Below are 12,976 nucleotides of genomic sequence, written 5' to 3' on the forward strand. Positions count from 1 at the left end.
TCTTAATTTGAAGAGTCTTTGTAAAATGATATTCTTGTCCTTCCTTTATGCATTTTAATATAATAATAATAATATATATAATATAGATATAGATAATGTTCATTCAACACAATATAATATACATTACATTATATATTATTATAAGATTATAGATATATAAATAAATATAAGAAATTAACAACAAATAAGTCAAGTTTAAGTCGATCTCAAGTCTACAAAATCACTTACATACAAGCCAGATATATAAACATAATAAACCTGAAAACAAATCAAACTCAAACCTAATGAACCTCATGCTCGGCTCAACTCGAGTCGACTTGTTTACTCCGACTTTAGAATAACGAAAATAAAAAAATAAAAAATTCAACAAAAACAAGAAATCCAAACTTGGAAAAGTTTGGGGTACAAAATGAAAATTAAAAACATTTTGGGGGTGTTTGGTAGAAAACTTGGATAACACTTTACCTCGGTGAGTGACATCACCCACCCCCAAAACCCTCTTCATTAAAACCCTAATAATTCACTTGTCTTTCTCCTATCATTGCATTCCATTCCATTCGCCGCCGTGATTCATCGATAACGGTCCGTACATCATCTTATTATTTCTCTCTATCGTGTTTCTATGAACTAATCCTACTGCAATGTGTCTGATCCGTTGTTCAGTTTTCGTTATTATTATAGCATTTGATATGATTGAATACACTGTTACGAATGAATAGTTCCGATTCGATTCTCGTTGTTTAGTTCATCTTATTTATTCAGCTCTAATTCTAGTCACTAACAAGAAGCTATTGCGATGATATTATTTATCAGGTGTTTTATGTAAAAGTCTGTTGCTATTGCATATTGTTTATATTGATGTTGAAACTAGCAGTTTGTTATAGCGTAGTCTGTTTGCAAATCTGTGAATCGCAAGTGCCTAGTGTAGTACCTTGTGTTTTTCTGTTGATCATCTTATTATGCTTTACAAATTCATTGTTTGTGTAGGTTAAACTATTACATTTTAGCTTGTTAAGTGGTATTTGACATGTTTTATCTTCTGTAGGTTAAAATTTTATGTTATGAAGTTGAAACTTACCTTTTTGACCTGAGAATTAGAATTTTAGCTATCTGTTCTTTAATCTATATAGTAGTAAGCTGTATCTGATTTACATAATATGAAATTTCTCATTACTTTGCCTCTAGTATTTTTTTTTTTGTTAAAATGCATGTTTTAGTTTGATGTTAAGCACCTGTTCGCTATAGCGAGCGCTGTTCTCGCTATTGACAACTGCATTTTCTAACTTATAGAATTTGATGTCAAGTGGTTATTATTATTAGGGTTTCATATCTTTGTTCTGTTTCGTTTTGAAGTTAAAACCTGTTTTTTGACCTGAGAATATATGAATTATAGCTATCTATTAAGTTGTTTGTGATTACTGATTATGTGGTCTACATAATTTGAAAGTTTTCATTACTTTGCCTCTGGTATATTTGAAACAAATTTTGTTAAAAATGTATGTTTTATGAAATTTGTAATTACTTTGCCTCTGGTATATTTAAAACATATTTTGTTAAAATGTATGTTTTAGTTTGATGTATTGATGATTATAATATCTGTATGAATTGTCAGGTTAATTTTGTAGGGTAAAGTATTGCGTATTAGATTGTGAAATTGTATTTGATTTGTTTTTCTTCTGTCAAATCTAATGTCAGCAGTTTTTAACTAATAACATTTGATCTCGATTGTGTTGTTATTATCATTAGGGTTTCATAACTTGCTCTGTTAGGTTTTGAAGTTGAAACCAACTTTTTGTAAGGTATATAGTAAGTTGTATGTGATTATTGATTATGTGGTTTATATAACATAATATTGGTCATTGCCTGGCCTCTTGTATACTTTAAACAGATTTTGTCAAACTATGTGTTAGTTTGATGTAGTGATGATTGATGAAGTGATATGATGATGTGTTTAGGGTTGTAATGGCATCAAAGATGAATCTCAACAACATGAAGGTGCCCAAGATGCCTGATGGTCGTGGAGCTTCTGCATTGATAAAGTTTGGAGCTGTTCTTGGTCTTGGTTTGTATGCAGCTGGTAACAGTTTGTACAATGTTGAGGGAGGGCATCGCGCAATTGTCTTCAATCGTATTGTTGGTATCAAAGACAAGGTTTGTTTCATATATCTTTTCTTATTATTGTGCTTTATGATTTCATCTTCATATCTTCATAACAATGGTATAGTGGCGTTATGGTTTTGTGTCTTGTAAGTCTTAAATGTCACAACTCACAAGGCCTTTGTTCTATGATTGTTTATTTTTGCTGTAGTGCTTTCTGTATATGCATTTGCTAATTTACTTCACCCTCAAAAATGTTAAATGCAAGCATTTTTTTCATTCGTTTGGTGATTGCTTCTAGTTTAATTATATAAGGTTTAGGCGACCATCTCTGGTTTTGTTCTTTTACTTTAGCCTGCACCTTATTATAGACCCTCTTGTAAGATGAGCACTTGTCTTGCTTTTGGTGAACTGATGGGTGGTTAAGTTGCTTATTATTCAGACATCTTAATATTGTTTCAGCATTTTATGAGCTTTTAAATGTCTGTTTGCATCTTAATGATACACATGCATGTATTTTCTAACAATGAAGTGTGGCCCTTGTTTTATTTTTAAACCATCAAGTATCCATCACATTTATAAATAAGTTTTCATTTTGGCATATGGATGTTTACTTAACAAAGCTATTAAATAGTTATATTGGGATACCAGGTGTAAACATATGAAACCCATGGCTTCATACCTTAATAGAACATTGTATTGGTTAGCTTTGTGTTATTAACATTATTAGATTAATTATGTGTTAAATTTCAAGTGTCAGTAGGTGTAACCTTAATGTTTTGTTGTAGGTTCTTAGCATGGAAACAAGTTATATTTTTGCTGATAAAGTTTTGTATACCATTTGTCGGTTTACTTGTTGTGCTAAATGCTTACTTGTGTAATAATTTTAGGTCTACCCAGAAGGGACTCACATCATGATTCCCTGGTTTGAAAGGCCCGACATCTATGACGTTCGTGCACGACCTCATCTTGTGGAGAGCACTTCTGGTAGTCGTGATCTACAAATGGTATCTTTCTCTTAATTCTCTTTAATTATTATTTACTTATGTCTATTTCTGAATCAATTTTATTAACCTTTTAAACCATACATCATTCACTTTCTGAATTAGGTGAAAATTGGTCTTCGAGTTCTCACTCGACCTGTTGCTGATGAACTACCTACTGTTTACCGAACTCTCGGTGAGAATTACAATGAGAGAGTCCTGCCTTCAATCATTCATGAAACACTGAAAGCTGTGGTGGCACAGTATAATGCTAGCCAACTCATTACGCAAAGAGAGGTGGGCCCACATATTATTTTTTTGGGACATTCATTTTTTATATAAAAATAAAGAATTAATATATAAATGTGTTTTGTAGGCTGTTAGTAGGGAGATAAGGAAGATACTGACCGACAGGGCTGCAAATTTCAACATCGCTCTTGATGACGTGTCAATCACGAGTCTTACTTTTGGGAGGGAGTTTACTGCTGCAATTGAAGCAAAGCAAGTTGCTGCACAGGAAGCTGAGAGGGCTAAGTTTGTTGTGGAAAAGGCCGAGCAAGACAAGCGAAGTGCTATCATCAGAGCACAGGTAACACTTTTTAGTGTTTCGCTATTATTAGTAAATCTTTAGATACTAGAGGTGGAAAACTGCACGAATCACGAAAACTGCACGAATCACGGGTCAAAGTAAATTTTGGTATGGTTTGACCTGAAACTAGTGTTGGGCTTGGCTTGTTGAACTTAGCTCGAGCTTAGCTTGTTTGGAGCTCTATTTCTAAAGCTTGAGTTTGGCTTGTGAGTCACACTTTACAAGCTTGAGCTAGCCTGGTTTATTATATATCGATTAAGTCATGTCATTTTATTTATATTTTTTATATAAGAAAATATATATTATCTAGCTATTTCTATCATAATTTTATATATTATAACAGGTATTATATAGATATATTTCTAATATATTAAATAAAGATTATAAATAATAGTCTCGTTTAGGCCCGCAAGCTTGAGCTTGATAAGTGAAGCTCAGTTTCGGGCTCGTTTATTAAACAAGCTTATTCTTGGTTCGGGTTTGTTTAAGCTAGGCTCGATTCAAGCATTTAGCGAGCTGATTTCGAGTAGCACGCGGGTGGGTTGGGTGGTTTACACCTTTATGCAGGACCTTAGTAATCGTTTGTTCCCAACTTTCCATCAATGAAGATAGATTGATAGAACATAAAATCTGTGAATCTGAAAAGTAGCAAGTCAAATGTTGTGCTGGTGTTCTGAAGATTTAGCTATTTGCTTACTAAATAACTAACACATGAATTGGGTATAATTACAGGGAGAAGCGAAAAGTGCCCAACTGATAGGTCAAGCAATCGCCAACAATCCGGCATTTATCACACTGAGGAAGATTGAAGCGGCTCGTGAAATTGCATCAACAATGGCCAACTCGTCTAACAAAGTCATGCTGAATGCTGATAATCTCTTGCTCAACCTTCAGGAAATGAGTCTGGAAAAGAAGTAAAATCAAGATGCTGTTTTTTTTTTGATTGTTTCAAGCTGACTTTTGAACTGTGATATTTGGTTAACTACTTGGTTTCAGATGTTAGAATTCTGTGTCGAGGCAATTATACTTTGAACTTATAGTCCCATCTTTAAATAAGTAAAAGAAACCGTTTCCAGCCTACTATAATTTCATTAGTTGAACATATTTTCTTTTTGTTTAATTTAGGTAGTTATGCTTTTAAACAGTGTTTAGATTAAATTAAATCGCTCTTTAGCTGAAAAATGGTTTTTAACGGATGAATCGAATGCTGTGACACGTGTGGCTGCCGATGTCAATGTTAAAGCGTAGTTGGTTAACTATATGCATGTTCTAATTATGATATGAAAGTGGTAGAAGTGATTAAAGAACATGGGAGGTTGGTTAAACACCCTATTGCTAGGCTTTGGTTACATATATACGACTAGACTATTAGATCATAACAAATAAATGAATATTTTGTAAATAACGTGTACATAATAATATAGATCATAAATAACAAATAAATGGATATTTTGTAAATAACGTGTACATAATAATATAGTCAACAAATATTTTTTTGGAACGACGTTCTTGTGTGTTAGGCCATTGCGCTCTTCAAATTTGAAGTCTCGTTGCACCCACTCTGGCCAGACTATGTTGTCATAACTGGGTCCATGTTGATCAGAGTTTGGCTTCGGCGCTCCCTGAGAAACCATACCGTCAGTTGCCACTTAGTCGTGCCACCACAAGAGTATAACTCTATGACAAAATACACGCTGGGACGAAAACCCGATTGGCTTCGGGATTCGAACTGACAATCTCACATTACAAAGCTCAAATTCTTCATTATCACAATCCACCTAAAGTGACAAAAGTAAATATCGAACTTGAGTTTCCACTAAAGAACCCAAAGCCTTCTTCACCGGGCCAGAAGATGGTATTAAATAGTCAAATAGACGAGGAGCAAAATGAGGAAATTTCATTACATAAACATAATATAATTTAAGGATTTTTGACAAGTATCCCATTATGGAAGGGAGATTGAGATAATACACGATGACATAATACACGTGGTGGCACGACTAAGTGGCAATTGACAGCTGGCTGGTGTAGGTGGAAAGCAGTCACTTGGGTTTTATACGATAAGCGGTTCCCATCTAAATTAAAGGGGAAATTTTATAGAGTCGCAGTTAGACCTGCAATGTTATATGGAATAGACTGTTGGGCCATCAAGAAGACACAGGCGCAAAAGATGGAGGTAGCAGAGATGAGGATGCTGAGGTGGATGTGCAGACACACTAGATTAGATAGGATTAGAAATGAGGTCTTTAGGGAAATGTTAGGAATAGTTAGCATATCAGAGAAAATAAAGGAAGGGAGATTGAGATGGTTTGGGCATGTGAAGAGGAGACCGACAACAGCGCCAATTAGAGTAGTGGAAACCCTCATTGTGGAAGGAAAGAGGAGTAGAGGCAGGCCTAAATTGACTTGGGATGTGAGAATTAGACATGACTTGACAGAGTTGCACCTCTCTAAGGACATGGTTCAGGATAGAGATTCGTGGAGACGTAGGATTAAGTTTAGCGACTTTCTAGGGGAAGGTACCTAGTTAGCTTAGCTTTGTATTTAGGGTCTAGTTTGGCTAGCTTGACTCGTTATTTATGTATATTTTTGTTTGATGTTGTCTTTTGATTCTTATCCCTAATCTTAGTAGGTTACAGATTCCTTGTTATTTTGGTAGTTTGTTATTTTATGTATTGCTAAGTGTCTTTGCTTGTAGGATGTATGTTTACTCTATTTACCTGTATGTAGCTTTATAAGCCTTCATTTAAGATAGATCAAATTCTCAAAATTTAGAAATTGCCATTCCAGTTTTAATCAATGGAGTTTTCTTGAAAGAGAGGGAGAGAGAGAAAGAAAGAAGTGAGGGAGATAAGGAACGTGTGTGTTAATAATAAAAAAAGTAAATTGATAGCAAATTTAATATTCACCTCCTTTAATTTAGCATAGTTACGATTTATTTCTATCAATTTCATTTGAATTTTAGACAACCTTCAAGTTAAACATTTCATATTATCTAATGAACTTAAATAACAAATAATTGCTTTCAATTTTGCTTTAGTGCCTTTTATTTTCTTATCTGGCTTAATATAGTATCAATATTTTTAAGCTATTGTATAAATTCTTTTTGTTTGAGTAAACTCTAAAATTTCATACTCATTAAGTCATTATCAATATCCATTTGATTTGATAGAAAGGAATCAACAAAATCATCATATTATTAAGTAATTATGTATGAATAGTTTTATAATATCGTTAAAACAAATAAATTCGGATTATATTCACCCGACCCATTCTAATATGACCCAGTTAAACTGACTTGTTTTGACCATACATATTCCCCCCCACTCATATATATTACTGGATCCGCCACTGTTAAAGGGCACAATCGTCTCATGTCTTATAATATATATGGAAATATTTATTAAAGCTTTAATTATCAAATTTTCATCCAAATTTAAAACCTAATACCAAAAGCATCCATGAACTATATCATGAACACCAATAATTAACACAATAACATGATTATACTATATGTAAATACCTTGTTGAATTACCAGAAAAACACATAACGTAAAACACACTAGAACATCAAGAACACATAACGTAAAACACAACACGAAGAACAAAAACACACTTATTGTCCGATGTGTTATTTCAACATATAGAAACATCATTAGTGTATTACATGTTACATGCATCTGCTCCTATTTTTTAGTCATGATTAAAGAAAAAAGTAATTATCCTATCTTGTTATTCTTGTAACAATATTGTCGACAACATGAACTATGACACAATCTTCGGCTGGTTAAGCTTTAATTTACACACAAATATGAATTATAACACTACAAGTGTGAACTATAACACTATATAGATATGAATTATAACACACTAATGCTATATGTAAATATCCTATGAATTACCGGGATAGGCGGTTTTGAGAGCGGAATCTAGGAAGGTTGCTAAGCATGAGACAGCGTGTTTGGAGAATCAGCACGTGTTCATTCCATTTGCCTTCGACACTTTTGGATCCCTAGCTCCCGAGGCAGTTCACTTCTTGGAGCGGGTGCAGAAGGTGGTCCACAGTGACTCGCAGAGCCCGAGGTACCAATGATTTATATTTAGTAGAATAGGCTTTGCGATTCAAAAGGGATAGCGGCGCAACTTGTTGCTCGCTTACCCATTATCCAGATGTAGCTCGGTTTGTGTTATGTATAAAAATTTCCTCTTAAAAATAGTTATGGAAAATAACACTTCGAATATCGCCGTTGTGAGCACCAAATGTTACGGGTTTACAATCAAAATGTGTTATCTTTAAGTAACATTGCATATGAACAATAACATACACATGAACTAAAACACAATACTCTTAAAACATTAATTGTGTTAAATATTGATATGGCCATGAACGTTATAAACTAAAACACAACAATCGTATGGTATATAACTTAATGCTTATGAACTAAAACACAATTGGATGATTAGAAGTGAACAAAAACACAATAAGATATAATTAATAAATTCAATACGCATAAAGTCTTATGAACTAAAACACTATGACCAACATTCATGAATTAAAACACTATGTAACACCATGTTCTTGACTATCTGTCCTGTCATCTTCGCCAGTAGATCGCACAATCATAAGCTCGTCCGAATCAAATTCTTTTATTGTGGTTGACGTATTTCCTTATGTATTTATGTTTTTTTATCGAACGGACCTCATTTATTTATGTAACGCCATTTTTGTGACTCAGAACTATTGATTATCATCTTAGAATATATCATACACGCAACCTGGAAACAATTATGAACGACAGCAGTGGTCTTTGCTTATTCTGTAACATAAAGTTATTATTGGAGGCTTGTTGACTTTTGATTCAAGGTTAAGAACTCAAATTAATGAATTTCACCACTCTACGTCCAATTTAATGTGATATACTTTTTACAATTATATTGGATAACAAATTCTGACTGTAAAAGGAAATATCCATAATAATAGAATAAGCCAAGTCATTGTCTCCCATCCTAACGTTATTTACCAAATTAAGATTCATAATTATAGCAATTTTTATTAACCCGATAATTTCTTTAATTAACATTTTGCTTTTACCAAATATGCTCTTAGGTGTTATATTTAATCCAAGGGTCCAAATCTTTTTCTACTCTTTTTACAAAACTTTCACTTTTTATTTTAACCTTCCTCTCTCTCTCTCTCTCTATATATATATAGGGATGGTTCATGAGAGAAATGATATTACTGTGAAAAATGAATATGAGCCACTAGTTTTATTTTAGATTTTAAAAGCTTAAAGACAAATTAAGAAAGTATAAATGCATTATCTCTCTTCAATTAATAAAACTAATAAATCATAATAGTTATCTATTCAATTAATATAACTAATCAAATTACTATAATTAAATAATATTTACAATTCATTTATTTTTATAACTTATTTTTTGTCTCTTGAATTTTTATCCTACACAAGTACAATTTATTCATACGTTAAAATTTTTTTCTATTCAAAACCAATTTCTTCCAACTCAATATATTAATATCCATCAACACGTAGTTACATTGTGATAAATAATATAAAAAATTATTTTACACATGTCTGCATTAAATATTAACAAAAAAGATACAACCTACACAAAAACATATAACTTACACTTGTTCTAAGAATAAGAAAACATATAACCTACACACAAAATTCATCATCAATAAAATACACACGCACACGAAAACATATAACCTACACACGAAAAACATATAAGATACACACGAAAATTTTATCCTACACAAATACAATTTGTTCATACATTAAAATTTCTTTCTATTTAAAACCAATTGTTTCCAACTCAATTTATCAATATCCATCAACACATAGTTACATTGTGATGAATAATACAAAAAATTATCTTACAAATGTTTGTATTAAATATGAAATATACAACCTACACAAAAACATATAACCTACACACGAAAAACATATAACCTACACACGTGTAGGATATGTGTATCTTTGTGTAGTTTATATAATTGTTGATGTTGAATTAAATATGTAAGTTGTATGCTTTTTTGTATGTTGTACGTTTTTATTGCTCAAAACAAGTGTAGGTTATATAATTTTGTGTAAGTTATATATTTATTGTTTATATTTAATAGACACATTTGTATGACATTTTTTTATTATTATTTATGACAATAGTTTTTCTAGATATGCCAATTGAAAAAAAATATATTATGTTTTGATATTTATTGTTAAAAATTACGCGCTGATATATGATAATAAATTGAGTGGAAAGAAATTATTTTTTAATATTAAAAACTAGTATTGTATGAATAAATTGTATTTTTATTGGATAAAATGAAAATGATGTAAATAAATTATAAAACTAAATTAGGTAGACATATTAATTAGAGACAGATTTATTATGCTTATATTAGTTGTATTAATTAAATAGAGAGAATGCATTTATAGTTACATTTACATCTTTTTCATTTATCTTTAAGCTTTTAAAACTTAAAATAAACTAGCGGCTTATATTCATTTCTCGCATTTCTTACAGTAATATCATTTCTCTCCTGAACTTAAACACACACACACACACACATCTATACTATCTTATAATACATATAGGAAGGGTAATAAGGTAATTTCACTAAAAACTCTTAAAATTAAGAGTTTACAACTTATAATGCTTGAATTACAACCATTTGTTGCCTAAAACACAAAGCCCCTCTCGCGCATGTATCTTCCAAGACCTCCGCCTACGCTTTCTCTCTCTCTTGAACTCTAATCCTTGACGATGATGGCCAGACCATCACAAGCAGTGCCGGCGAAAGTGGTTTTGTATCAAGGGGGTGTTTGAGATTACTTATTTTCACCAACTTATAACTTATTAACTTTTTGAAAAGTAATGAGGTGTTTGGGATTGCTTATATTGTGAGAAGAAAAGTTACATAAGTTACAATGTTGTAACTTATTAACTTAATGAAAAATTATAAGAGAAAAGAATAAGGAATCCCATACACCCCCATAGTCGCACGGAGGTCTCTCCATCGACTGACCTATTATTTTGGTAAGACTGAGAATTTGCAATCTTTAATCTTTGATTTTATCCCTTATTTAAACACTAAAACCCTACCTATAGATTTTGTTTTGGAGGAACCAACAAATTAAGGATTAAGCAGATTAATTGAAGGTTGGCACTTGCATTCCTAACTCTAAAGCAGATTATCTATTCCTCAATGTTAAATCTGGAAATTAACCTGATGAAACCCAGATCTAATATCTGCTATTTTGTATTACAGGTTTTAGTTTCTTCACCATGCTGTTATTCTGTTACTGTCACTGTTCTTTGTTTTAATTAGTCCTTTCGTTTCAGGTTCTAATTCCAAGTTTCTGCAACTTCATGACATATCTTAATCATCCTCACATCCATGAACCAAGGGAACTCACTTTTGTTTTTTAATTAGCTTTCTGCATCGCATCTTTTGGTTAATTACTTAAATTGATATGGATGTAATTCATGGTTCTTTATGTGAAGTTGTTTAATATTCATGACGCTTTCTCTGTTTTGCACTATTTGGATGATTGTTGTTATTCTTGAATGCCCTATTTACCGATTCAGGTATGGTGTTCGAAAGTGTATTATCAGAGGGAACAAACAACAGAATTCGTATTTCGATTTTACCAATATAAATTCCTCATTGGTCTACATATATTGATCGTGTTCCGGTAGAATTTTTCTTGATATCTATTTTATATCTAATTCTATTGAAAAACCAGAGCTAAGCTTTTGTTAACTAAAACAGATGAGAAGGTTGAATCGCTCTTCTGGTGATGTAAGAGCCTATGGCTGAGTGCAAATAAGAAGAAATTATGTTGTGTTTAGGTCAGATCTAATTGCTGAGGTTTTTAAGTTCTATTTTGAAAAGATGATATGTATGGTTATTTGTGTCATATCTTTTGGACATGTTCCAGGATAAAAATTGAAACTATTTGCACAGTTTCACTTGTGAATAAGGTTTATATATTGATGATTCATTTATAGAAAAAGGACATTATTTAATTTTTGTATTGTTTACGTGATTTTTTTTTGGTTTCTTGTTGTAGATAAGGGTCCTGAAGATGAGGCTGCAACTAATTCAGATTATCAACATGATGAAGATTGTGGGACTTTGGTTGAAAAATGTCCATGGATATTTGATGGGGTTTCAATATATGATTAAGGTACATTTTGTGCATTGAAATAAAAATTGTCGGTTAATCTTAGATAGGCATGTAAACGAACAGAATCGTGTTTTAGATTATCTGGAGGCACTCTAACTCAGTTTGTAAATGAGTTCGAGTTCAATTAATCAAGTTTGGTCCCAAGGTATTGAAACCCAAAAAGATGTTGGCCAAACTTAAACGGGATATGATAGCTTCTTTATGTTCTTAAAAAGAAAAGACCACTCTCAACTCTCGCTTCAAGAAATGGCTGACTTGGTTACTGATTTTAATAAAATGACTTGGTTATAGATTTGTATTAAACTTGTGATTCAACCCGAACAGAACCAACATTGCTAATATAATGGGTTTTTAGATCCCGCCACATCGCACTAGTTTTGTATTAGGTTAAAGCAGGTGCATGTAGTAAATTCATGAGTTTAGGTGTAAGAAAAAATGCCTACAACTATTCATTTTCTTTCTATAAACTTAATCTCATTATTATTAATGTTATCCTTATTACTAATTTGCTTATTTAAATATATTGAATTCTATCAAGCTTTCCTCCTATATTTAATAAGAGAAAGTAAAAATGATATTTTGGATATCTATCGTTCTCACTAAACCAGGTGATTTAAGTTTTTGTACTCACTATTTAATAGATAATTGCGTGCATATTGTGATGACGAGGGTGCATCGCTGCACTTGATGCGATGCCTTTCCTGATGCGCCAATATTCCGCTGATTTTTCAAAATGCGCATGTTAATTTTGCGCTACGTTGCACACATTTTGTCCGTTTAGGGGTCTTTTGAATTTTTATAAGGGGGCATAGTTTTTAATGGATAAATGGGCTGCATGTTTATTTTAGGTGGTTTAAGGGTATGCAATATACAAGGAAACAGTAACTTGGCGTTGCTTGTTTACAATTGAGCTATTTTCAATCGGAATATCTATTTTCTTGATACTATATACCTAACGTCCCAAACCTTGCTAAAATCTAACCGTTTTTATACTTTGCAGTATTATTATTTTTGAAGGGGTATGCACCCGCCTCAACATCGAGCGGGGCGGGTCAACCCATAAAGTACGGATAAGAAGCTTGAAATCAAGA

At 32.2% G+C, this 12,976-nt stretch overlaps 2 protein-coding genes across 2 annotated transcripts; both read left to right on the forward strand.

The window, feature by feature from the left end:
- Positions 1 to 467: 467 nt before the first annotated feature.
- On the forward strand, positions 468 to 4,789 carry LOC143555368 (prohibitin-1, mitochondrial-like). The gene is made up of 6 exons (XM_077044935.1): positions 468 to 582; positions 1,956 to 2,151; positions 2,988 to 3,104; positions 3,207 to 3,377; positions 3,457 to 3,669; positions 4,402 to 4,789. The coding sequence occupies exons 2-6, from the start codon at positions 1,963 to 1,965 to the stop codon at positions 4,585 to 4,587; spliced, it is 876 nt and encodes a 291-aa protein (XP_076901050.1). The 5' UTR covers positions 468 to 582; positions 1,956 to 1,962; the 3' UTR covers positions 4,588 to 4,789.
- Positions 4,790 to 5,854: 1,065 nt separating this feature from the next.
- LOC143555373 (uncharacterized) lies at positions 5,855 to 11,884 on the forward strand. The gene is made up of 2 exons (XM_077044939.1): positions 5,855 to 6,188; positions 11,769 to 11,884. Exons 1-2 carry the CDS (start codon positions 5,855 to 5,857, stop codon positions 11,882 to 11,884), a joined length of 450 nt encoding a protein of 149 aa, XP_076901054.1.
- Positions 11,885 to 12,976: the final 1,092 nt, after the last annotated feature.

Source organism: Bidens hawaiensis, unplaced genomic scaffold, assembly GCF_021521415.1.
Source record: "Bidens hawaiensis isolate Kalapana, Puna unplaced genomic scaffold, B.hawaiensis_p1.1 tig00018053_1, whole genome shotgun sequence".
Taxonomy (NCBI): domain Eukaryota; kingdom Viridiplantae; phylum Streptophyta; class Magnoliopsida; order Asterales; family Asteraceae; genus Bidens; species Bidens hawaiensis.

What these genes read in the sequence shown, in the direction of transcription:
- LOC143555368 (XM_077044935.1), top strand. Translation starts at nt 1,963, where the DNA reads ATGGCATCAAAGATGAATCTCAACAACATGAAGGTGCCCAAGATGCCT. An exon ending in AACTCATTACGCAAAGAGAG is followed by an intron (nt 3,378 to 3,456) that starts GTGGGCCCACAT and finishes TGTGTTTTGTAG; the next exon opens with GCTGTTAGTAGGGAGATAAG. An exon ending in GTGCTATCATCAGAGCACAG is followed by an intron (nt 3,670 to 4,401) that starts GTAACACTTTTT and finishes GTATAATTACAG; the next exon opens with GGAGAAGCGAAAAGTGCCCA.
- LOC143555373 (XM_077044939.1), top strand. Translation starts at nt 5,855, where the DNA reads ATGAGGATGCTGAGGTGGATGTGCAGACACACTAGATTAGATAGGATT. An exon ending in TAGCGACTTTCTAGGGGAAG is followed by an intron (nt 6,189 to 11,768) that starts GTACCTAGTTAG and finishes TTCTTGTTGTAG; the next exon opens with ATAAGGGTCCTGAAGATGAG.